General features: G+C 23.6%; 5 protein-coding genes across 11 annotated transcripts; 2 read left to right on the top strand and 3 right to left on the bottom strand.

Moving 5' to 3' along the window:
* Positions 1 to 4,980: 4,980 nt before the first annotated feature.
* Positions 4,981 to 7,042, top strand: LOC112603231 (alpha-ketoglutarate-dependent dioxygenase alkB homolog 7, mitochondrial). The gene is made up of 4 exons (XM_025351721.1): positions 4,981 to 5,803; positions 5,873 to 6,055; positions 6,208 to 6,335; positions 6,873 to 7,042. The coding sequence occupies exons 1-4, from the start codon at positions 5,477 to 5,479 to the stop codon at positions 7,009 to 7,011; spliced, it is 777 nt and encodes a 258-aa protein (XP_025207506.1). The 5' UTR covers positions 4,981 to 5,476; the 3' UTR covers positions 7,012 to 7,042.
* A 1,194-nt stretch (positions 7,043 to 8,236) lies between these two features.
* On the bottom strand, positions 8,237 to 10,652 carry LOC112603185 (CWF19-like protein 1). Its single transcript, XM_025351649.1, has 11 exons — positions 10,620 to 10,652; positions 10,386 to 10,555; positions 10,222 to 10,323; positions 9,886 to 10,103; positions 9,674 to 9,804; positions 9,319 to 9,611; positions 9,144 to 9,229; positions 8,949 to 9,064; positions 8,712 to 8,856; positions 8,464 to 8,645; positions 8,237 to 8,395 (listed from the first exon to the last, which is right to left on the bottom strand). The coding sequence occupies exons 1-11, from the start codon at positions 10,646 to 10,648 to the stop codon at positions 8,254 to 8,256; spliced, it is 1,614 nt and encodes a 537-aa protein (XP_025207434.1). The 5' UTR covers positions 10,649 to 10,652; the 3' UTR covers positions 8,237 to 8,253.
* A 342-nt stretch (positions 10,653 to 10,994) lies between these two features.
* LOC112603187 (MAP3K12-binding inhibitory protein 1-like) lies at positions 10,995 to 15,059 on the top strand. 5 transcript variants are annotated; one of them, XM_025351654.1, is made up of 6 exons: positions 10,995 to 11,169; positions 12,382 to 12,522; positions 12,610 to 12,778; positions 12,849 to 13,189; positions 14,302 to 14,358; positions 14,937 to 15,056. In XM_025351654.1, the coding sequence occupies exons 2-6, from the start codon at positions 12,454 to 12,456 to the stop codon at positions 15,000 to 15,002; spliced, it is 702 nt and encodes a 233-aa protein (XP_025207439.1). In that variant the 5' UTR covers positions 10,995 to 11,169; positions 12,382 to 12,453; the 3' UTR covers positions 15,003 to 15,056. The 5 variants fall into 5 exon arrangements, with proteins under 5 accessions (XP_025207439.1, XP_025207440.1, XP_025207438.1 ...); XM_025351655.1 differs by lacking the exon at positions 10,995 to 11,169 and adding an exon at positions 11,696 to 11,895; XM_025351653.1 differs by lacking the exon at positions 10,995 to 11,169 and adding an exon at positions 11,934 to 12,067.
* LOC112603186 (hydroxymethylglutaryl-CoA synthase 1-like) lies at positions 15,059 to 18,843 on the bottom strand. Of its 3 annotated transcripts, none has more exons than XM_025351650.1 (9): positions 18,796 to 18,843; positions 17,866 to 18,109; positions 17,597 to 17,794; positions 16,962 to 17,087; positions 16,632 to 16,823; positions 16,332 to 16,482; positions 15,625 to 15,786; positions 15,303 to 15,523; positions 15,083 to 15,186 (listed from the first exon to the last, which is right to left on the bottom strand). In XM_025351650.1, the coding sequence occupies exons 2-9, from the start codon at positions 18,095 to 18,097 to the stop codon at positions 15,083 to 15,085; spliced, it is 1,386 nt and encodes a 461-aa protein (XP_025207435.1). In that variant the 5' UTR covers positions 18,098 to 18,109; positions 18,796 to 18,843. The 3 variants fall into 3 exon arrangements, with proteins under 3 accessions (XP_025207437.1, XP_025207435.1, XP_025207436.1); XM_025351651.1 differs by lacking the exon at positions 18,796 to 18,843 and adding an exon at positions 18,213 to 18,335; XM_025351652.1 differs by lacking the exon at positions 18,796 to 18,843 and having other exon boundaries at positions 15,059 to 15,186; positions 17,866 to 18,097.
* A 51-nt stretch (positions 18,844 to 18,894) lies between these two features.
* Positions 18,895 to 22,357, bottom strand: LOC112603251 (ERI1 exoribonuclease 3-like). The gene is made up of 5 exons (XM_025351751.1): positions 22,089 to 22,357; positions 20,278 to 20,424; positions 19,278 to 19,484; positions 19,098 to 19,194; positions 18,895 to 19,029 (listed from the first exon to the last, which is right to left on the bottom strand). Exons 1-5 carry the CDS (start codon positions 22,287 to 22,289, stop codon positions 18,941 to 18,943), a joined length of 741 nt encoding a protein of 246 aa, XP_025207536.1. The 5' UTR covers positions 22,290 to 22,357; the 3' UTR covers positions 18,895 to 18,940.
* Positions 22,358 to 24,945: the final 2,588 nt, after the last annotated feature.

Consider the following 24,945-nt stretch of genomic DNA (forward strand, 5'->3'; position numbering starts at 1 on the left):
ACATACATACATACATACATACATACATACATACATACATACATACAAGTTTTGTCAACATTTAAACATTTATATAGATAATTTGTGGATTTACATCTTAAATATTTTTATATATACTTATCTATGAGAATAACTTATATGGAATATTATAATTTATATTCAATTTTCGAGTTTTTTGACAACAAAAACATTTATATCGATATTTAGTACTCTTAGTTCTGGAAAGAAAAATACTGCGGAAGATCTTTGGACCAGTAAAAGACATGCTTAGTGAGGAATGGAGAATAAGAAAAAATGATGAACTAGAGACACTCTTTCATAAACCCAGTATACTCGAAACAATAAAAAACAAAAGATTGCTATGGGCTGGGTATGCCTGGCGTAGTCAAAACCTACTCATACGTATGGTACTGGAAGAGAACCCTACTGGAAAAAGACCGCTGGGAAGACCACGTCGGAGATGGGAGGACGGAGTTAGGGATGATGTGAAAGCATTAGGTGAAGGAGTAGACTGGAGATTACAGGCATCGGATAGAGAAAATTGGAGGCAAGGATGTATGTCGGGATGGTCCTAGTGGGCGAGTTTACCGAAGAAGAAGAAGATTTATAGAAATAAAATTAAAAAAAATCTAAAGTACCGACTGGTTTGTCGATTTATACGTCTAAGGATATTTAATTATAACTATAGTCTTTATTGCTATGTATAATTAAAATTTAATCCAAAAACAAATCGCATAGGATATAGGTTGTGTGACCAATCGATTCGCATTAGGATATATATTTGAATGGTCCCGTATTTACAAAAATTAAAATTTTTTTAAATTTTATTTGAATGATAAATATTAAAATTTAATAATTCATGTATGGTTTTACTTAAAAATGTATATAATCCAAGCATTGTGACCACTATCATTATTCTATTATCAATTATAGTTTAAAATTAAATATAAATATAACCAATTTGCATAATTTATTTATTATGTTTCATAAAAAGTAGTGTTCAAATGTTACTTTACGTTTTTATCAGAATATAAAAGTATGAAAGTATAATATACATGTGAAATTAAAATGAATGTAAATTGTTTATAATTTTATATAATAGGAGCGGAAATGGTTTTTATTTGAAGGGTCTCTTTATTATTGTGTTTATATAAAACCACTAATAATATCTTATAACACTTTCGCACAGTTATCTACACCTATTGTAAGAATATATTTACAGATGATGTGTTAAAAAAATGAATGTTAAAAATATCTAGGTATTGCATGTGTATCAGTAATTCAGAATAACTAAATATTTTTAGAGTTCCTCTTTTTGCACATGAAAATATGGTCACATTACGTATATGTATATCATAGTTTAATATTATTTCATATGATACAACATTCATACAAAGTATTTTTTTTTATTTTTAAAATGACACACACTAAAGTGGACAAGTTTTGCTGTACAATAATGTTACTTACTTTTACCCACACTTTTATTTAAATAATGTTTATTTTATACTTGTGTAATATTTTTTAATTGGAAAAAGATATTTTTCTGATTAAAAAAATAAGAAAATTGTGACTAACATTATCTGTTTCATTACATACACCAGTAATGTAGATATAGATATAGAATAAATTGATTTTTTTTTTATATAACAATAATTTTAATTTACAAGCTATTATAATGTGCTCAAGGTACAGCTTGAAAATAATACATTGTACATACATTTATAGAAAAAATGAAGTCAAATGGATATACCACTTGGCTTTGTAGTACATTATTAGATTTATAGTCTATTATGTAGGTTTATGTTAAATTTAAACTTACAAAAAACAGTTCTGATCAAAAACAGTCTGTCGGCCTAAATCACCTATTATTATATATAATATAATTTTTAATGTATATATTAAAGTACCTAATTTATTTCACTTTTACAAGTGGATAGTATAATGGTAGGTTGAAAAAAATTGTGACTAAAAATTTTCGATATTTTTTAATTAGACACGAGCCACTTATAAGTAGCCTTGTATTAAATTTTCAAACATTTTTACTCAATCAAAGTTTTTTTTTATCGACATTTATAAAAATTAATTGAAAATTTCATTTGTCAATAGTTTAAAAAAAAAAAAATTATTTTGAAAATATCTAGAAAATTTTAAGTTTCTGCAGCTACTCGTTATTTAATCATAACAAAACAAAGAAATAAATTTATTCAATAATTGATTTAAAGTACAATTTCCTATTTTTCTTTAGTTTTTTGATAGTTGTTATCAATAATAAAAACTAAAAAGTACAGTAAGTGTTTTTTTTTTTTTATCTCTCTGAAGTACAAACTAGATTCAATTTGCTATCCAAAACCTTCTTCAAAGTTGAAAATTAAAACGTTTTATCAACTACTTAATATGTACACGGAAACCAAAAGAAAAATTACACATTATTATAAAACCAATACCTATATTAATCGCTTCGCTCAAATTTTAAAAATAAAAAAGGTAATAAATACAATAAAATAATATAATAAATATAAATCTTTCAGAGAAAAAAACTTAAATTTATTATAAAATAAATAAAGAATTTAATAAAAATTAAATATTATGTTTATTTTTCGGCTATGAATTCAAGCTAAAATTGAGTAGGTGTCTCCATGACTGGTGCAAGTGTGAAATTGTGAATAATTGAACAAGTAACCTTCCCTCCAAAAATTAGTAAATCGTTTAAAGTAAACTAAAGTTTAAACGTTTTTCTAATCAAAGGTAAATAATTTTTTTTTAAATTTATGTTTTTTGCATTTAGTGTAATATTTAATCCACAAAATAAAACATGTAATTTGAGAGGATGTATTATAATAGGTAATACATTTTGCATCTATTTTTTGTAAGAAGCTTTTTTTGATCTGTCAAAACGTTGATATGTCATTTATGATAAGTTTTTCATACCTTATTTAGAAAAAATGTAATTATTTATTTTTATTTTTATCTATGTAATATATTATGTATTAAGTAAAAAGCGAGAAAATAGGTAATTTTTGCCTAAAACATTACATTTGAAAATATAATAATTGTGTATACCTACTGTATGCCTATGTATAACATTCAATATTAAATATTTTTTAAAAGTTGTAAATAATTACGAATAGTATTTTTAAATAACAACAAAATAACTAAAATTATATTATTTTTGATAAAATATCTAAAATCAAATTTTAACTTAAAATGCCTATAAAATAAATCGTGTTTATATTATGTTTAAAGTCTAAACTTTAGACTTTTTGGTCATAGTATAAACTACTTGTGAGGAACACTATATTAAATTACTTAAACTTCATTTCTAAATTGAGTTCTAATTCTTAGTTATAAAATGACAACATTTTATAAATATATAACTACAACATTATTTGAAAATATTTGTGATTTTAATTAATTTCGTTGAAATTTTAACTCGAAACGTATGTAAAATAATTTTGTGATTTTATGTGTTGAAAATTCAAATTTTGTAAAAATTTTTGTGAATAAAAATGCATAGAAAACATTTTAAATTTTTTATACCGAAAGTTAGAAAATTTAGTATAAGATTTTTCAATATATATATATAATAAATCGAAAAATAATTTAGCGATAGGTCACATATATTTTTTATAAACTAAAGATCAAATTTCGTAAACATTAGATAATTATATACTTCATATTATTAAATATTTTGTTTTATCTGAATTATATACCTAATGTAAAATTTTGAAACATTACACTTCCTGTAATTATTTAAATATATTTTAAATTTTTTATTGGAATTTAAAAATCTTGACTTTTTAGATTTTTTTGAATTTTTTATTTTTACAAAAATTTAAAAATATTAAAATACATATGCTATGTTTCATAAGCATTTGAAATTAAAATTTTAACAAAATTTATAAAAGTTTACACATTTTTTTCATACCTAGTCAATAATTTATAAAATTTACAATTTCTATAGACAAGATTCAGTGGCGGATCTAAGATTTTTTTATAGTGGGTGCTATTTAGTTAATTATATTTCTTAAGTACTTATTATGTATAACTTGGGGAAAAAAAATAATAATTTGATGTTCAAACAGCGAGGAAACCCAGTCTTAATTATATTGTGCATGTATTTTGGATTTATTACATAATTAAGCAACATAAAAATTATAAACAATTCAAAATTTATTATTTTTTGATAATTAGGTATCTACAAAACAATACAATGTAATATAATGTAATTTTTTGTTTTGATAGCCCGTACCAAAAATACGTCACTCAGCGAATTATTAGTAATTTTTAATGAAAATATGCGGAACGGTGAGTGTTTCAGCTCCCAAGTACCCCCTCCCCCTAAATTCGCTTGTGCAAAGCTTGACAATTTTATGAAAGGGTCCTCAAAAGTTAATACTTAAACCTGTTAAAAATTTATTACAAATAAAATTACTTTAATAGATATTTTAAATTTAAATATATACCTACTAAATTGGATAATCAAACAAAGAAAAACAACTTTAGTTATTTTACTAAGATTTAAAAATATTATTTATATAGATTTGAGACTTTTACGAATATTATAATTAAATCATATAATTTATGCAATAACATTTTTTTAATTATGTCTATAAATTCTAAGCTTTTATCTATTTTTACAAAAAAAACATTCAAATAAGCACTGTGAAACTACAACGTCTCTAAAATTACTTTAATAGTTTTAGAATTTTTAAACTTAATGAGCAAATTGTAATTATAAAAGTAACTTCGGTAATTAAGTATTTTAAACAATAATATAATATAAGAATTAACCTATTACCAAAGAATTAAAAAATCGTTTAAGCTATTCTCTTGTTAAAATTCTGTACGAAAATTTGATCCTTTATCGAACATAGGAACATCGAATATTATGCGTAATCTAGTGGTGAATAAATCTCATATATTTACATTTAACTGATATGCCAAATGTTTACACCTTATCAAACTATCTCAGCAGTCGCCACTCGCCAGTCTGCGATTTGCGAGTATGACAATTGGACTGAAACTGAACCGTCTTAACTGTTAAGGCTCAACCACACAATTATTTTATGGCTCAACTTACTGTAAATAGTGATTAATACTAGCACGGTTATTACTTATTAATAATATGGTTTAGTGATTGAACAATCAAATGATTAAAATGGTACTATGGTGAACGATCTTTAGATATGTTATATGTATTAGGTGTCAATCTATGACTAAACAAACTGTTAGTTTATTATTTCGTTTTTCCATAATCCTCGAGAGATAAAGAAAAAAAAATAATCGCTATATAGTATATACAGGTCACAGACGGTTAACGATACTGAAATTAGTTTATTCTATGATCTTGTCTTATCTCAGCTGGTTATTGTGCCTTTAACACAATATTTTGTGTTATTTTATGGAGTGTGAAATTGAAAATATTGTTAGGAAATTTAAAAATTGATGTGGTTGGATAATCATTTATTTCAGTAAAATGTTTATTTTTAATTTGGCTTGTAAAAAGTTTATGCTCAACCAACTTTTCTCTGTACCTCGTTTGTTTCACTTGAGTAAATTGTTAAGCACATCATTTTCATCAACTGAGTACATTTTAAATTCTGTCGATAAGAATGAATATATAAAATATAAATTTCCAAATGAAATAAAGATTAAAAATTTAGTTGACATTAAACGGCAACAATTTGATTCTTCATTTACCATTATACCAGACATTGTGTCCGTGGATGAAGAATCACGACTAATTAATGAAATAGAAAAGTCATTAAAACGTCTACGTTATCAGCATGATCATTGGGACGATGTAAGCATATTTTATTTCTAATATTGCTACTTAAATTAATAGTATTTAAAAAAATGCTTGTTTACCTAGGCCATACATGGATATAGGGAAACAGAAATTATGTCATGGAAAGATCAAAAAAATACAAATGTGATACAAAGGCTCAGAAATAAAGTATTTGCTAATGAATCAATCACAGAACAAATGCAAAGAGTTCATGTACTTGATTTATGTGATGATGGTTATGTCAAACCACATATAGATAGTATACGAGTAAGTATTAAATACTTGAATTTCTAACATTTCCAAATAAATGAATTATTTTCTTTTTTTTTTTATGAATATTTATCAAATAATACAACTATTTTTTAGTTTATCAAAAATAGATTTTAAACATAATATATTATTTCTTGTTTGTTAATTAGTTCTGTGGAAATATAATTGCCGGCTTAAGCTTACTGTCCGACTCTGTTATGCGTTTAGCTGATGAAAACTATCCTGACACCTATGTAGTTTATGCTCTGTTACCTCGTCGTTCATTATATATTATGAAGTAAGTTTTACATAATATTTTTAATATAATATTTTTTTAAATTAAATATAGACTTTGTATGAATATAAATGTATTCAAACAATAGTTGAGAGGATATATTTTGCATATTAAGTAGACATTCAGAAAGAAAAACAGTTGTATGATAAAATAAAATTGTTTATTCTGTAGATATATAAATTATCTTAAAGTGTCTGCATGTTTAAAAATTAGGTAGAAATATTAAATTTATATCCCAATACTGGTTGTAACTTTAGTTTTAACATTACATATAAAAATTATTTTTCATAAATTTAAATTTTCATAGTAATATTTTGCTAAGTTATGAATTGTTTAACAACTTATTTATTATAAATAATTTTACTGCAAATAAATATTTTTGGAACATTATTACTCCACTATAATGTTCAATTTAAAACAGTAAAAACCAGTCAAAGAAACTTATTATGTCCTTTAAAATTAATCGCTTATTATTTCTCTATTATTATTTTATATTTATTATAAGTTCTTGTTTCTTATTTTTTGTTGAAATTTAAATAGAAATTCAGTTCGATACCAATATACACATGAAATATTAAGTGATGGTGCACCATCTGTGTTCAATGATAAGCAGATTGTACGAAAACGAAGAGTATCAATTGTAATGAGAAATGAGCCACCAGTTGAAGCTATGAAATAATTCAATAATAATATTAAATAAATAAAATTAATTTGTGTTGCGTTACTATGTTAAATAAGGCATCTATTGCTATATGTATTTAAAATAATTAGATCTCTGTTAAAAAATAAAAATTTTCCAAAATAATAAATAGTTGTCCATTGACATTTTAAATATTTAATAGTTCAAAGTAAATATCAAATGTTGGTTCCTTAAAAATTAAAAATCTCATGGTGATTTAAACTTTGAAGTGAAAATTAATTTGGATACACTCCATAATTTAAAGTAAAACTATGGTAAACCATGATGCTGATTCATGACAAACTCATATAAAATCAAAGTTGTTGTTTAACTATGATTAAGAATTTACAGTGTTATAAATATAATTAAATGATTAAACTTGGCTGATTTTTTCAAAGCCTAATTGAATTATCATCATCTATATGTTTTTATAATTGCATAATTTATATGGCCAATACATTTGATTATTTTGTATTAAATTATTTTACATATTACATAGTGTATTAATTTATAATATTATGTTATTAAAAAAATAAAAAATATATGTCTTATCTGGATGGAATCATAAATAATATGAAAAATAAATCAATTCTAATCATAATTCTCATTTTCCTTAACTGATAAATATTCTACACTTAATTCAAAATAAAATCATGATTTTCTAAAATAATTAATCTAGATTTTATATAGTATAATACTGGACTGCAAATTATTTCATTTATTTTCAGTGTTACTCTATGCATGACAAAAAAATGCTCTAAATACATTTCAAATAGTGAAGATATGGCTAAAATCTAGTAATTTGTTCTCACAATTAAACTATTTAAATCTCTTAATGTTAAAGATATAAAATCATAAAGTATTGTTAAAGGATGATTGTTTTTTTTCATGTTTGCTATAATATATTACATAATATAATTACACATTTACAGTTATGATAAATATTTACAGATCACATGTATACAATTATAACTTATAAGTATAAAATATACATCTAAATAATTTGCTGGTTATTTAATGTATAAAAGTTTATAATATTATACTGATCATTTTTAACTATATGTGAAAACGTGAAAATTTACTTTATTTACATCTAATACTTTTGAATTATCACTCCTACAAATAATAATTTTAATTTTCTTTAAATTTGAGTATTTAAATTGTACCTAATACTCTTTTTAAAACCAGTTATTTATTGTAACAAATATTATTGTAATAATCATGATTAAAATCAGTCATTAATTAATCTTTTATTGGATTAAAAGGCTCAAAAGCATCGCGAAACAATTTAACATCATTCTCTTCTTCATCTAAAGATTGCTCACATTTTCTCCAGTCAATACGATTTTCAACATTTAATAGTTTTGGAGATGCCAACACTTCTCTACAATAATTAAACAGTTTAATTCATTAATCCCTTGAAAACATTTTAACTGACAATTTATAATATACCTTGCAATATGAATTGGAAATTTCTTTTGATGACCACTTTTTTTGGTTGCACTGTGAAACAAACGTTTACCATTGGGCAACTCTGTACAAAAGTAATGTCCATCACTGTTCCCAGCTATTTGACGTAAAGATGCAGCTGGTGGAATGTCCACTAAATTGAGATCATATTCTTTAAATTTTGCCTACAATAATTAAAAGTTAATACATTATAAATTATCAACTTATGAATAATAAATATTTTTAATTACCTTGAACATGTTCTCGAGGCGATCTGCTATTCTGATAGGAACTGGAACTACTTGTAATTGAAAATGAGCAGATAAAATATTACGTTCAAAATAAACTGCTACACGACCTGTGATTTCAAAATATTGATTTAAAGAACTCTTAATCCTGTAATGGAAATAAAAACCAATTAGTAATTTTATTTTAATTCGTAAACACGATGCCCTAATTTTAGAAGAAAAAAATGACTAGATAATTACAAATTTATTTCATTTTCTGTTTCTGGTGGAACTTCAGCAAGTGATTTGTAATGTTCAATTGGAGCTATTAGTATATGTTCTTTTACTAATGGACCTTTAGTGCCTGATAAGTATGCCTTAAACAAATTAGTTTATATTATATTAATGCTAATGGTTAAAACTTCACTTAAGTATAAATGACAAATTACTGAATACCTGATTCCCAATAGATATAATCAAATGCTTAGTTATGTTTTTACTCGATAAACAAAACCAACAAGAATCTGTGTTAATATCAATAGCTATAAAAAAATTGCATAAAAATATAAAATTATTATGTTACTGATGTACATCTACAAATTATTCAATATGATAAATAAATTGTACTAACATTGTTTGATTGGTTGTTCATCAAATTTTCTCTTTTTAGTATTTTCATTATTTCTATAATTGCTGTTAGTGCTTGTATTAAAAAAATATTGCTTTGAAACTGGCAACATATTAGCAGTATACTGAGATATATTATCAGCAAATGGTGATTCCGTAACAGTATAGTTAGTATTCGATGTAGTGGATTCTGCTGGTGATAAAACAAAGCCATAAAGCCATTTTTGTTTTTTTGTTTTATTGTCATAATAATCACCCAAACCAATAAATCGTGTTATTGTCTTACTATTGGTATTTCTATAGAGCCAAAAATATGTTTAATATTAAATGAATACAAATAATAATATAAAACAACATACTTGTACGGACTACGCTGATAAAACACTTTTTGTAAACCAGCAAAGTAATAACGTGGAGTTAAATTAATAGCTGCCCATGACAAAAGCTGAGATTCACTTTCTTTTTCTGTAGGTTCCTTAACATTTATGTTCTATAAAAAAATAATTAAATACATTCATGAAATTATTTCATATATTTTAAATTATAATGTTGCTTAAATAATAATTTGTACTTCAAGAATTCGCTCTTTGTTGCGAATGTCTAATGGCCATGGTGAAGTTAATAGTACATCCAATGACGTACTTCCAGCTCGAATACAAGAATCTCTGAACTGAGATAGAGAATCGTAATTAAATGTATGAATTTCATTTTCCTTACTACTATTATTTTGTATTCCACTGATATAACCTATTTTAAGACCATCTGAAGTAGTAAAAACTCCATCTTTACCTAATAAACACAAATAAAAAATATTTTTCTGATTAAAAAAGAGAATTATAAGCATAATATAAATAATTTTTAATACATTATTATAACTATTTATTATAACTAACAAAATATAACCAACCAAGATAATAGATATTTGGTGCTAATTGTTGGTCTTTTAAATTCTTAAAATATTTTTCATGTTGTTTCTTATTTGGTCCCAATGTATAAATAGGAACTGAAACTTTAAAAAAAAAAAAAAAATTAACTATAAATTCACTCAAATAAATAACAGAAGTTTCTTACTATTTCTGCCTGACTTTTTAAACTCTTCCCATTCTTTTTCGCAGGATTCATCGTCTCCAAAAAAATCTCCAATGCAAAAAACATAGTCAAACGTGCCTTTTTTAGCAAACAATGATTCTATGTAATCAATAAACGGTTTTATCTGCCCTTTGATACCACAGCAAACTAATCTGTATACAAACAATTTCAACAACGATGAGATGATGTAAAAAGACGTTTAATTTTAATCCTTACATTTTGACTTGTGTTTTTTTATTTTCCATTGTGGATAAAATAACTTGTACAATAATATCTCAAAAACAATATTTAAATTTTAAATAGATTAATGAATATTAAGTTAAATAAATTGACTTTCAGGTACAACTTACAATTGAATGCCATAAACGTTATTTAATTTACAAATCAATAGATAATATTACTAATACTTTATAATTATTTTATTACTCAGAAGTTGCACTGTTAGCACTATTGTTAATTTTTTTTGGTGTAAAATTTATACTTTCCAAGTAAACTTAATAGTTTGGCACTATATATTTAAGCACTAATCAGTTGTAGACTTGTATTACTTTTTTTACCTAGGTTTGGTTATCTATAAAATATTGTTATCAGTATTGTTTGACAATATAACACGTTATCACTACAGCATGTTGTATTCTTTTTCAATGTATTATTTGTTTAAACAGTTGTGAATGTTGAGATTTTTTATATATTCTTTGTACCCGTCTGACCGTTATCGAATACACGCACGTTTCACTTTCGATGATTCGTCTCTAGTATCTCTACGGTAATTGACTCGAAATCTTTCGATCACGTAGTTATTTTACACACTATTTGCACAGATTAAGTACAACCAAATAGTGCACTTCGGGAAAAACATTAAAAAATACATTTCCAAACAACGACGCGTTACAGTAGAGCCAAAATATTAAATAAGTGACATAAATATGGTTGATACATTTACAATAATATTTTAGACATATAAACAAAACAAAACAAATTATTATTATGAAAAATATTTGTTAGCATACAACATACTATCAATACATTGAAAAATAACAAATTTAATTTTCCTTTCTTAACCATACTGATTTGAGAAGCACAAACATTTACTATTTAGTATTTTACGATTTTCGAAAATGTGCCATCTAGTATCTAGTTTTATTTAATCTGTACTATTTCTTCATCCTTTATTTCTCAACATTATTTAATAAAAGCTAAAATCAACGCTTTCGCGTTTAAATTAAATACGTGTTATTTTTTAGACACATATTTTCTCTATTTCGAGTTTTTGTACCTACTTATTAATTGTTATCAATGTTATCATGTGTTGGTGATGTGAGGGAAATTGGTAGCATCGTTACAAACCACACTTTAAATTGCGCCATAATATAGTTGACATAGTTTACTTCTATCACAGAACAGCTTCTACTCCGTGACTGTATATGATGTGTTTATAAAGTCTTTGGTTAATTCTGTAATTCGTTGTAGTTATTGTGATTTGTGATAACAGGTAGGTATAGTAATAAGTAATTGATATTTCTATTCTGTAATTCTTTATTTTCAATATTTTTATTAAAAGTTTAAAACAAAAAAAAAACGTATTAAGTTGTAACTTAGTAATTCTTAACTACATACCTAGTACATAATAATTATTATTTATTTATTATACGACTACAAATTAGGTATAATCATTTGCGACAATATTCTAATAACAATTTTACTCTAAATTTTGTTTGTAATCTGTATATTAATATTTCATACATAAAATTTCAATTGTATAATTTCTAATACAAATAACTTGACCTTAACCAACTAGCTTATCCTTTATTTGATTATAATATAATTAAAAAATACAAATTTTCTGTAGGATTTAAATATGACTATAATATAAGCCACTTAAGCTTTATAGTCCTATCAACTTCAACGATATATTTTTATTATATATTACTTTATCAATTATGGACATGCTCATTTTTCATATGTATGTTGTGTACAGCTGAAGAAATACCTAGTGAATAAATGCATCAAGCTTATATATTTATATGAATAGCCTACTGAATTAAAAAGCATGGAAAACGGCAATGAAATTGCAAATTTTGATTCTAATGAAATTCAAATAAATAAATCTAATGCTGTGGTAAGTATCTCATTCGCCCAAACCTTATTATTGTAATGGTATACAATTAAAAAATTATTTTTGTTAATTATAATATTTTCATGGTAGGTCAACAGAAGAATTGAACATTTTTTAAAGAGAAAAAGAGATGAAAACCATGATAGAAATATGAGAATGTATTGTAACTCAAAATCTAGCAGAAATCATTCTAGTGCTTCGAGAACATGTAATACAATAGAAGCTAAACGTCAGAAAGGATCTGAATGCTTTGTTAAAAGTATAGTATTTTTTTCAAATAATATATACTCTTTTTATGTAATATAAATTCAATTAATTTTTTTTTTTAGAGACAAAAGTGCAGAATAATTTAGGACCTCTAAATAATGGTGGTTTAGACCTAGCTAGCTTAAATAGTTACAATTTATCAAATAATAAAAGTTCTGTTGGATTAAAACCAGATGTGCATGAAAGAATATCAAACATAGAAACAGTATTGAATATTAAAAGTGATTGTAAAAGTACCATTGATATTTATGATAGATTAAAATCATTAGAAGATCATGTATTAAAATTGGAAAATATTTTATTAAATATCAATGAAAATTACTCATTATCAAATGTTTTTTCTATCGACCAAGATACAGGAGTTATAAAACATAATTTAAAGACTGATGTTTTTATAAGACAGGTAAATTTATTTTTATTTATTGATTAAATAATATTTTTTTATTGGATGCATGTTGACATTTTATTTTAGTATTGTATGTGTTTTAAATGGAAGTTATTGAATATGCTGGTTCTTTGTTATATTTGAATATTTTATTTAGTAAACTATGTCACTTTGTTATTAAGCTTTTAGTTCTATATAAAAGTAGATTGGGTAGTCGTCTAATATGCTACCTACTGCTACTTCATCGGTGTAGTATGATACCTATCAAAAAAATTTTACTGATTAATAATAATTTATTAATATGTAAAAAAAAGGATATTTTTTTCTTAAAGAGTGATAAGTTTGGCAACTTTTTTTGACATCGTAAATAAGTAGTTTTTAATAAATCATCATTTGAGCCCCTTTTACGATTATTTTTTGTTTTTTATATTCTTTCAATGTGTCTCCACAAATAACACCATCTTTTAATTTGGAACTACTATCAAGTTCTGAGAGCAAGTTTCTTTCTTGAAGAGAATTAACACATGTTTCCTCATTACATATTATATGTCCTTACAAATTGCTCATTGATTTGTTCATTTTTGTTTATTTTAAAATAAGAAATAAAAAGTAAAACTCACTATGATTAGGACACATTTGTTAACACAACTCAGACACAACATAGACTAAAATAATATATTTAAAAGTAAGTTATCATGGGTCTTGGTGGGTCAGATATCATAATGACTTAAATGTACTTTCCTGCAATAAAATAAAAATAACTACGATAGGTAGCATACTACACGCATACAGTTTTTTGGTAGATGTAATTTTACAGTAGATAGCATATTAGACGAGTACTGTAAATTGAATATTAGTGTATATGGATAATTTTCATCAAGACAGGTTATATAATTACTTACATGTTTATACAATTCTAACAATGCTGCTATTAAGTGTAGTTCTTGTTTATTTGTTTAATGTCTATGTATCTTTATTATCTAAAAATAGTATGAACCATAGCACAGATTCATAAATCTTTAAAAAATAACATATATAAGATAATAGATTTAAATTTATATTCTTAGATATAATAAATCATGTAAAATATATATACATTTCATTTCATGATGCATTAAAATTATTTTCAGAAGAAATTTGTCCCTGAAGATAATTCAACAAGAAAAGAAATTTTGCCAACAAAATCAGTAAGTTAATTGTTTTATGAATGTCAATAATATTAATACTTTTATGATAAATTTATAAAATTTTTCTCATATTTTATTTTGAAACCTAATAAATTTGAATTGTTTATTTTGCATATAAAATCCTATTGAATGCCTTTATTTTTATTTTAAGTGATTTTTTACTATTTATATTGCCTTAACTTCTGAATCTTATTTAGCAGAATGATGTGAATCGGTTTGGTGTACAAATAGCTTAAAATCAATCTAAATATTTTGAAAATTTCATTATGTAAGAAAATTATACAAAATGGTGAAAAGTTTTTAATTTTACTTCTTTTCATTGATATCCAAATCAATTTTTGTTTTTTTTTTTTTTTTTTTTGTAACAATAACAGTGCTTAAATTTTTACTTATTACATAAACTTAATATTTTGTTTTAGGATATCTAATGGCCATTATAAATATAAATAAAAATAGATTCATTTATTTTGAAATTGTATGTTATTTACTTTTAATTTAATAATGGTCCATTCTTAAACATTATTTTACTACAAGTTAAATTCACAATAAAAATATAAATAATTTAAATTATTTTTCAGAAATATTCTGCAAGCGATATACAAGAACTCATTAACAGTATCAAAAGAAAAGAAAATATAATTTAAAATTAATAATAAATACAATAGACATTATTTTCATCTTGTAAAAATATATTAAAAATAATTGGTATTTCTGAAATAGTTTGTTATTTCTTTTGTGCGTAATATCGTTTAAAAGTACTATCAACATGAGTCAAGTACCACGAATCAGAAAACAAATTGTCAACATTTGAAGTAGGTTCAAAAGGTGCTGTAAAAGTAAAACAATTTAAATAATTTTATTTTTAGACTTTAGATAAGAAATATACAACTATTATTCAAGTATAAAGTAATTATTTTGTAGAATTATAATAATATATATATTACCTTTATTGTAAGCTAACTCTCGGTTTGTTAATGTATTTTCAAATTCATTAGTCGATGCACAATGTCTATTTTCTAACATCATAGGAATGTGTTGCAATAAATCAATAAGGGTATCTAATTTTTCTCCTGGGCGTATAGTAATTGAATAAAATGAAGAACACATACCAGAACCAAATGAAAACATTGCTATTCGTTTTCCAGCCATTTCATAGGTAGGTTTACTGTAATTAAATTAATTTACATTTAAATTACTATACATATTTCTGTGTCCATATTATGATAAAATTATAAAACCAATTTAAACTAAACATTATATAATTACCTAAGCAAGTATGAAATCAGTCCCCCAAATATAGATGCTGTATACATGTTCCCGATATTTTTGGGTAATTTTTGTGTTGGCGCAGTGAATTTTTTAAACAATTGTTCTGTGTCTTTTATGACACTCAAATCTGATAACATATTGACACTGATATCCGTGTTTCTAACAGGCAGTTCATAATTTTATATATTATTTTAAAGGTAATCAAAGGGTAATTGTGCACCAATCCCATACAATCATGATTTTTTTTTTTTTTTGAAATAATGTGGTTTTGGGTGTAGAGTTCAAAAATATATTTTATTTCCACAAAAAATAATTTATAAAAGATTTATAAAAATTTTTGAAAATATTAAAATTCTATAAAGTTAAAATATAATTTGCTTTTATCATGTGAATTATTTTGATGGTTTTGCTTAAAAAATTTAAAGATGTCTTTGGTTTAGTCAATCCAAGCAAACAAATTTAGATATAAAAAAAGAGTGAAAAATAAATAATTAAGTTTTAATTGTATTTGTATTATTGAATTAAGACTATTAGTTAAACTTTTAGTTGTTGTAACTCGTGAATCGAAAATATTCACAATTTTATTCTTTTTAAACAATCATAAATAATACATTTTTCTAACAATATTTGAAGAAAAGTGTCTAAATAGTAATTATTTTTAATTGAAAATCAAATTTTAGTTATTACACAATTAATTTGCTTACACATATTTCAATAGATTTGATTCATTCTCATAACATTTAACATCTAACTGCATGTCATGAAGCGTTAACCAAGTAAATGCTTTCCTTACGAGTTTTCCATAAGGCGAATGAAACACAATTGCATCAAAGTGTTGCAACACACTCTTAGGGCCTATAACATTATATGTTTACACGTACATGAACAAAATTAATTGTAATCCTTAAGTAACAACAGTAAATTTGGGTTTATATGATTTCAACATCTTCAGAATAAGTTAAAGTAAAAATTATACTAATGTATTCATTTTATTAAGCTATTACTCATATTATTGCACTCGTCATTTTTGATATCAATGAATTTCTTCAAAAACCTCTTTCGATACAAGTAGTAGCAATTGTAAAGCGCCTCAAAATAACATTGGATTGACACTTTTCCATCCACTGTTGGATAATTTGTGCTCATATCTCCTTTGTAAAAGTCATATGTGTCATCCATGTGAGAAGCTCTCAGTTCTAGGTTTTCATTTCGATTAGAGAATTTAAAAAAATACAATGTTATTAAAAAAAATGTATAATATAAATTAATATAATATATATAAACATGTATAAAAAAATGTGATGGAAAAAAATTATATAGTTCTATCTCCGAACCTCTATCTAACACCAAGGGTGCATTAGGTCCAAGTAACATTGCCACAGCGCCTGCACCACCTGTTGGCCTTGCTCCACCGCGAGCGTACGTTGCAACGTCTGCAGCAACAACAATAGCCAACCGTCCTATAGACAATGTACATAAGTAAATTACAACAGAACATTAAAATATGAATTATTAGTTTCAAATTATGATTTATTACTAAATTTAAGATAGGAATGTAAAATGTACTTATAAAAATGATAATATAGGTATAATAATAAAGCATTAAAATTTAAACTTTTAATGTCATGCTATGAATTTAATTTTAATGTTATAAATACAACATGGATAGCACATTTTAAAATTGATGAAAATTTATTAAATGATTAATTTATTTTTTTTTTTTTCATTGTCAACTTTATAATTGCAAAATTGTACTTTTATTTTTTGATTTAAATTATAAAACAAAATTAGATATGTGTTTCTTATTTACTGCTGTTTAACTATCTATAAACTATAATAACAGTTTGAAAGCAAAAATAAATAACCTTTGCCAATAAATATATAAATGCAAATTGTTTTAAACCATGATTTGATGAATGTAATTACTAATCAGTAAATTCATAAATCTCTTATTATATAGAAAATATACCATCCCAAGCGCTGGATTCCAACCATGCTATTGAGTTGAAAAGAGCAGCTGTGCCTCCATAACATGCATTGGTTGAATCTACACCTTCGACGTTGTGGTTACAATCATTAAATAAACGCATCAACATAGACTTGATACTTTTGGACTTATCTATTGGTGTTTCAGTTCCCACTTCGAGTCGGCCAATATTGGAGTAACCTTATTTGTATTAAAATGTACCATATAAAATCAAAACCCATTTAAATTGGTACAAATATATTTATATATACTTGTTTTTGTACGGTGCATCAGCAAACTAACAGCAGTTAGACTCAATGAAACAACGTCTTCACGGTCTGAACAAAATGACATCCGTTCTTGACCTAGCCCGATTGTATACTTGCCCTTGGATACACCATCATGCAGCTCAAGGTCATCCTGGTTTACATAAGTAGAAGGTACTACTATCTCTAAGGCCAATATGCCTACGTGTTCAGGCCATTTACCTTGGGACTTATCCATTATTATACTACACTTTAAAAAAAATAAAAATTTGTATAATAAAAATCAATGGTACTTATAAGTCATGAAAATAGGTGAAAATGAGATTGATATGATGAAAAAATAAATAACTTACAATATTTTACTTCAAAAATATGAATTTGCAATGCAATGAATGTTTTAGTAGTTTAATAGAGTAACCATTAGAGAAAATAAGGCAACATTTATATAGTGTCTATAGAAATTGTAAATTAGTATTTAAAAAAAAAATGAATCATTAATAAATTATGTAATGGGAACTATTGTGAGTCAAACTATGTGAAAATGATATTTGTATATGCAGGTATTTATTGCCTAATTAAATAAAAATGCACATGTATGAAAATTTAGCTACTGACAATTGTAATACATAGATAGTTCATTTACAGTTTAAAATTCACTCATATTACAACAATTATTAGTAAATTATAAAAAGATAAAAATTATATTATCATCACATACTAATCAAAATAATATATAAAAATATATTATGAATAAATTATAAAATAAACTTTTAGTGATAGATTATATTTTAAAAATACTGCTTTTATTTAAATAAGCATTTATAGAAAATGTTTTAAGATATTGAGACTTTAGTATGTATATATGATATATTTTATGTTCCACTTGTACATATAGCTATGCTAAAACTTAAAAACTAAAAATTAAGAATTTCTCACCTTTTAATAAATTATACAACAAATTTAAATGTTGAACACTTGAATCCATTCTTAATCAAATATTAATAAAATTAGGTAAAAATAACTAAAAATCCTATTATTTATTTTGATTTTACTTATTATGGTATATTATACAAAATATATTTTATACACTGATTATTTTATTAGTAGCTTGAAATACACAACCTCTCTGTGATAATTGATTCATGATGGTAATAATGTTGACACAATCATCTATAAAGCATAAACACAAATAATAATAACTATATTCTCTATAAATATTTATTTTAAATGAATATTACCAATTCCACAGTGAATATTACCAAATTGTTTTGAATTTATTGTCTTAAGCATATTTTTTATACCTAATGGATATTGTCCCATTGTCAGAGCAAATAACTATTAAAATTATAACAATAAAATATATTTTTATTTTTAAATTCTTAATTAATTGAAAATATTGAAATATTTTTTTGAGATACCTTTTTAATATTTATCCAAGTACACATGAATTCTGGAATTTTTATTGAAGGATATAATTTACATTGTTCAATGAACATTTTACCAATGTCCCAATTTCCTGATGTTACAATAATAGATTTTTCTTTTTCCATATTGGTATGATTATTATGCCAATTGCAAAAATTGAAAAAAACATCATCAAATGGTGGGCTATTACTGACCATATCCTAATATTCAAAAACATATACAATTTTTATTTTTTTAATAATAATTAAAAGTTCTATTTTTACTAAATAAATAATTATACATACATTAATATATAATTTAATTTATTAATAAATATAGATAAATATTAAATATTGATAAATCATAAAAGTAAAATTCATTTTTCAAACATTACAATATTTTAATAATTATATTTCATACATTCTATCTAGTCTCAGAGCATATACTATTTAGTAGCATATATTAAGAATTGTAAATTATTAGTTAAAGATTAAATCTATAGCTAATGTCTTGATATATTTACAAGATACTTAATATTCTTAGTAGAATAAAACTGCAATTAGTTATATACCTAGTATTTCAATATATAAATATATATTTATTATCTAATTTTAATACTCATAATTTATAATGTTTTTATTACTTAATAAAATTACAATTGTTTAATATTTAAACATGTTTAAAGGTCCTCAAAAATGGGAACTGTCTGACAAATCTAATCTTTTTTTTATGTAGTAATAGATGTTAACAAATTAAAAAAACATTTAGGTCACATAATATTAAAATACAAACATTAAATAAAATAAAAATATTTTAAATAAATATTTATCATAAACTGACATAAATCTAGGATTATTTTTAATATTTGTCTTACCTATGAAAATAAATAGTTATTTTAAATTATTTAATATTAATAAATAATTTAGTAATTTTTTTAATTAAGATTAATGGTAACTATAACAAATTGTATTATAAAGCTTAACATTTGTAAAACTAGATTTTGAAATACCATACTTGTGTAATACCAGTCAACTCTGTACAATATTCTGTCAACTGTGTATGAATTATAGGTCTAACATATGAATGAAAACAAGATACTACTTCAAAGCCTCCTTTAGCCGCATTAAATTCTACAAGTATACATGGGAATTCAATTATTTCCTAAAACAAATATACAAAGAACATTAAATGTAATATTAGATAAACAATAAGTAAATACAAATTTTAATATAATACCTAAAATAATTTTTATTATAACACTTATTATTTTGCTTTTTTATTAGTATTTATTGATAAATCTTTATTGTCCTAATAATTTTAAATTGTTACAAGATTCTAAATATGATGAATTAGTATTAAATTAATTTTAGTATATGATATAACATGGGTAGTTTTATTCAATGCGTTAAATACAGTAAAAGCTTTAAAAAAATGAAATGGAATAATTTTATATACTGAAAAAAATACTATTTAAGATTTTTTTAAACTAAATTCCAAAAAATGTATATAAACTGATGAGAAAATAAATGCATCTACTCTAGTAAAATATTACATTTTTTTGAGCATTTAAATATCTACTCAAAATCATTATTCAAATGTAACAATTTGTTATAACTTTTAAATTTAAAGACGCCTCCTAAGGGTAATAATGGATTTAAAAGTTAAATGTTAGTCAGTAAAATTGATAAAGGACTTTTAAGTGTAATTTTGATAAATAAATTAAGTGCCAAGTAATTCAATACTATAAATACTATACTGTTATCTTAAAAATATCATTACCAAACATCACTCTTCTTTTATTAGTGTCGATAATCAGAATTAAGAATGTATATACAAAATAATATAATTTTAAATAGTCCTTAATCTTAACGAGTCTTTATTAGAAAAAAGGATTAAGACAATTGATAAAGTTGTACCTATTTATTACTTATTACTTTTAAACATCCCATATATTACCAGTGGCGTGTTGACCGTGATTTTGAAGGGCAGATGCCCGATCATTTTTAAGGGGTGGGTGCTGGGTTGGTGGGTACTGGATTTAGTAAGAAATATTATTATACAAGACTACCTGACTACATCATCTGAATTAATTTGTTATTTAATAAGAATAATAACTTCAATAGTTATAATTATGCTAAGAAAAGCTATCTAATAGTATACCTACATATTATTAATTACACATTATACTACAGTGTACATTCTACGAATAACTAATAATAAAAATAAGCAATTTTATATAAATACTATTCATAATTCATGCAAACATTTTCATCTTTTTATATTGTTATTTTTGTATAACTATTAGTTATAAACTAATATATTAAGTTTATAAAGTTGTTTATGATAAGTATTAAATTTATTTTTTAGTTACTTTTACATGAATTTAATATTAATTTCCAAGTGTACGGTGGACTACATAGTAATTAATACTTCATTTATAGCATACAAAATAAAGTAATTTATATTGATTTAATAAAGGTACTTTTTTGTTGTATATAGTATGGCACATGGGTCATGGGTAGCGGGTACTGTGTAAGAATTAAGCGGTGGTAGGTTATTCAAAAAATGAATTGCCCGATAAAATATTTCACTTCGCCACACCACTGTATATTACCATTAATAAAACTGGTAAATTTGAACGCACTGTTTTTTAATTCATATACTATCTCAATGCTATATTTTTTCTGCAAGATATTTTAAATTTCATATCAAATATTGTGATTAATCCAATTGTAAATATAAATGATAATTTCTTTTTTTTCTTTTGAAAAGTTAACAATAAATATAATATAATTTTAACACTTAAACTTAAAATAAAAATCAACCTGAGGTTTTAATAAATGAGCCCCATTATCACAAGTAGCTTCAAAATCTAAGACAAAATATTTGGTATATGGTTGGGACTTAGGTCTTGTAATTGATTCTGTATTTGGCTTGTCTGTTGACCGAATAAACATTGTTTTATTGAAAACCAATTTATACTTATGAAATATTTGTGATCGGAATAAGCCATTAAACTTCATCATAATTTAAAAATATTTAAACTTTAAACGGTATTAAAAAAAAAAAAATAAATAAAAATATTAATCTTTAATTTTTAATTTTACATAACGTCTGCAATAAATAAAACTAATAGCTCCTAGAAAATGTGCCACTTATCACTTTCTGATAAGGTGGTGGTATTATCACGGAATAAATGAAATTTATTGTTTACTTAAAGATCTATATATTATATGTTAATAATAAACATGAACTAAAAACAGTAGAAACTAGAAACATATTTTTTTTAGATATAATTCCAAAATTCAATATAGTTTAAATAATAATTAATGTTGTGTACCTTTAGTGTATATGTTTATACCATTAATTAATGATTATTTAATATGTTTATGTATTACTATAGGTACTAGTTATTTTAAAACAATATTTATATTTCATAAATAAAATAATACATGTAATATTTAGATACCAAGTAAAAGTATTATTAGTATTAGAATTAGGAATGTGGAGGCCTTGAGGTCATTTTTAAACTCTTACTAATAGCATTGATTTTAAATACTAGTTTTTATAATCAATGGTAATAGCTATTGTATTTTAATTCCACGGAATAATAATAATATATTAAAATTTACTACAAAAAATATTTTATTCTCAAGTAGCTATGACAAAAAAAATTTAACTATATTATAATAATTAACACAGAAAATAAATAATATGATACAAAAAAGTATTTAATTATATTAATACTATTTGAGATTTTGTTGTACATTTTTCAACCATTTGAGAAACATTTAATAATCTAAGTATGCCACTGACCACTTAAAAGATGGTATTGAGTTTCAGAACATTATCAGGCCTAATAATTGACTTTGTGTCATCGAAGTTTGTAATCTATTTTTTATTTTTCCATTTTTTGCAATGACCGTTGCACAAATTTTTAAGTACCTACGTATGACCTATTAAATATTATTCTTATTTGTATTCTCGTTTTTATGCACTAATTTCACTAAGTATTTATTAATTTGTGAATGTATAATGATTGAACATTATCATTAAAGTTGTGATTTTAAATTGCAAATTAAAATTTATAGTAGTATCTAATGTATTTTGTAATTGAATAATTGTTTGTAAAAAAAAAAAATAATTTTAGTGAAGGCTCACGCCTAAATTAAAAAATAAAATCCGGCACTGAGTATTATTTTAGTAGGTAGGTATGTCATTAGAAATTACAACTATATACTTTGAATTATGCAATTGTATGTTGTTATATACCTAATATCTAAATAATCAATTATAATATAATAATTGTGTTTCTATAAAAATAGAAATATAATAAACATGTATATTATTTTTATTAAGAATTACCAACATATAATTTTAATTAATCGATATAAGTATTTACTAAGTGAATGTATTATAACTTAAAATAGCGTCAGTTGTAGTGTATACCTAATAAAATTGTTATAATCACCAATAGTATAATAAAATATTTTTATGCATTTACAAAACCTAAATCAGCTATTAGATTTACTAAAAAAATAAGAACAATTATAATAATGAAAAGAAAAATTTTGGAACCTGAAATAATTTTTTTATTTTTGTTAAGAAGAAATCTACATACATAGACGCGATCAAAGAAATTAATAATCATTAGGTAAGGTATTCTCAATATTATGCTGAATACAGGATCTCTTTTTCAATTAATTTTTTTACAAAACTATTGTGTTATCGCAAGTGAAGGAATAGATAGAATTGTATAAATAAGTTACAGTATAATAAATTAATACAATATTATATGTTATAGTTATACTCAGTAGTAACTAGCAAATAGCCATTAGGTTTAATTATTAGTTATTACTTATTATATTACCGAAATTACGAAAAAAAATGATACTATGAAAAAAGTCAAATGTGTTTTCATTTAAAAACCACATAAATTATACATACAATTTTTAGTCAATCATTAAATTAAAATATCAAAAATATAAATAAATATTAAATTATCAAAATATCGTATAGTATTTTATATAACTGTTAAAAAAAAATTTTAATTTATAAAAATCAGAATTACGTATTATTAAGTCAATTATAAAATTAAAATTTAAGCATTTAACCCATAACGATTATTATCATAATAATATGAAAATTCAAGTATGATATGGTTTTTATTAGCAATAAAACTGAAATAGACATATTGCTGAAATTAATTACCATTGTCCTTGTGCACCGCTAAAATTGTAATTAGTTTTTCTCCACGTTGTTTCTATAGTAATATAATATAAATATTAAATATTAAGTCACATAGTTAATATAAACAAATACTAATTATACAATTTATAATACACTAAACGGATAATTAAATTTTATAAATAATTTTAACATATTCGTTTACTGTAGGTTGGACGATTTCAATGTAATTATATTCTACATTTACGTTACGATGGTCGATGACTACCTATATATTAAAATATTTTTTGTTGTAAAATTAGAAATTACACTTAATTATTATTATATCTATGCGGAGCACGGACGTATTAACAAAAATATAATAAATTATAAACTTGTAGTCGTATCTAACAAGGTTTGGAAAATATGTTATAGACTTTACTGTAGAGTAACGTCTTTTCGTGTAAGTCACATCTTTACTAAAATAAATCATAAACAAATTATTCGTACATAAAA

This window comes from Melanaphis sacchari, unplaced genomic scaffold (genome assembly GCF_002803265.2).
Source record: "Melanaphis sacchari strain LSU unplaced genomic scaffold, SCAv2.0 Contig9_pilon_pilon, whole genome shotgun sequence".
Classification (NCBI taxonomy): Eukaryota; Metazoa; Arthropoda; class Insecta; order Hemiptera; family Aphididae; genus Melanaphis; species Melanaphis sacchari.

Bases quoted from the DNA above. Each gene is read 5' to 3' on its own strand.
- LOC112603187 (XM_025351654.1), top strand. From the start codon at position 12,454: ATGGAAAACGGCAATGAAATTGCAAATTTTGATTCTAATGAAATTCAA. The intron at 13,190-14,301 runs GTAAATTTATTT...AATTATTTTCAG, and splicing joins CTGATGTTTTTATAAGACAG to AAGAAATTTGTCCCTGAAGA. The intron at 14,359-14,936 runs GTAAGTTAATTG...ATTATTTTTCAG, and splicing joins AAATTTTGCCAACAAAATCA to AAATATTCTGCAAGCGATAT.
- LOC112603186 (XM_025351652.1), bottom strand. From the start codon at position 18,097: ATGGATAAGTCCCAAGGTAAATGGCCTGAACACGTAGGCATATTGGCC. The intron at 17,088-17,596 runs GTATATTTTCTA...CATTGTCTATAG, and splicing joins GGAATCCAGCGCTTGGGATG to GACGGTTGGCTATTGTTGTT. The intron at 16,483-16,631 runs GTAATAGCTTAA...ATAATGTTATAG, and splicing joins TGACGAGTGCAATAATATGA to GCCCTAAGAGTGTGTTGCAA.
- LOC112603251 (XM_025351751.1), bottom strand. From the start codon at position 22,289: ATGATGAAGTTTAATGGCTTATTCCGATCACAAATATTTCATAAGTAT. The intron at 20,425-22,088 runs GTTGATTTTTAT...TATTTGTTTTAG, and splicing joins CTCATTTATTAAAACCTCAG to GAAATAATTGAATTCCCATG. The intron at 19,485-20,277 runs GTATGGTATTTC...TTTGAATATTAG, and splicing joins AGTTGACTGGTATTACACAA to GATATGGTCAGTAATAGCCC.
- LOC112603231 (XM_025351721.1), top strand. From the start codon at position 5,477: ATGTTTATTTTTAATTTGGCTTGTAAAAAGTTTATGCTCAACCAACTT. The intron at 6,056-6,207 runs GTAAGTATTAAA...TTTGTTAATTAG, and splicing joins CACATATAGATAGTATACGA to TTCTGTGGAAATATAATTGC. The intron at 6,336-6,872 runs GTAAGTTTTACA...AAATTTAAATAG, and splicing joins CGTTCATTATATATTATGAA to AAATTCAGTTCGATACCAAT.
- LOC112603185 (XM_025351649.1), bottom strand. From the start codon at position 10,648: ATGGAAAATAAAAAAACACAAGTCAAAAT. The intron at 10,556-10,619 runs GTAAGGATTAAA...GTTTGTATACAG, and splicing joins AAAAAAACACAAGTCAAAAT to ATTAGTTTGCTGTGGTATCA. The intron at 10,324-10,385 runs GTAAGAAACTTC...TTTTTTTTAAAG, and splicing joins TAAAAAGTCAGGCAGAAATA to TTTCAGTTCCTATTTATACA.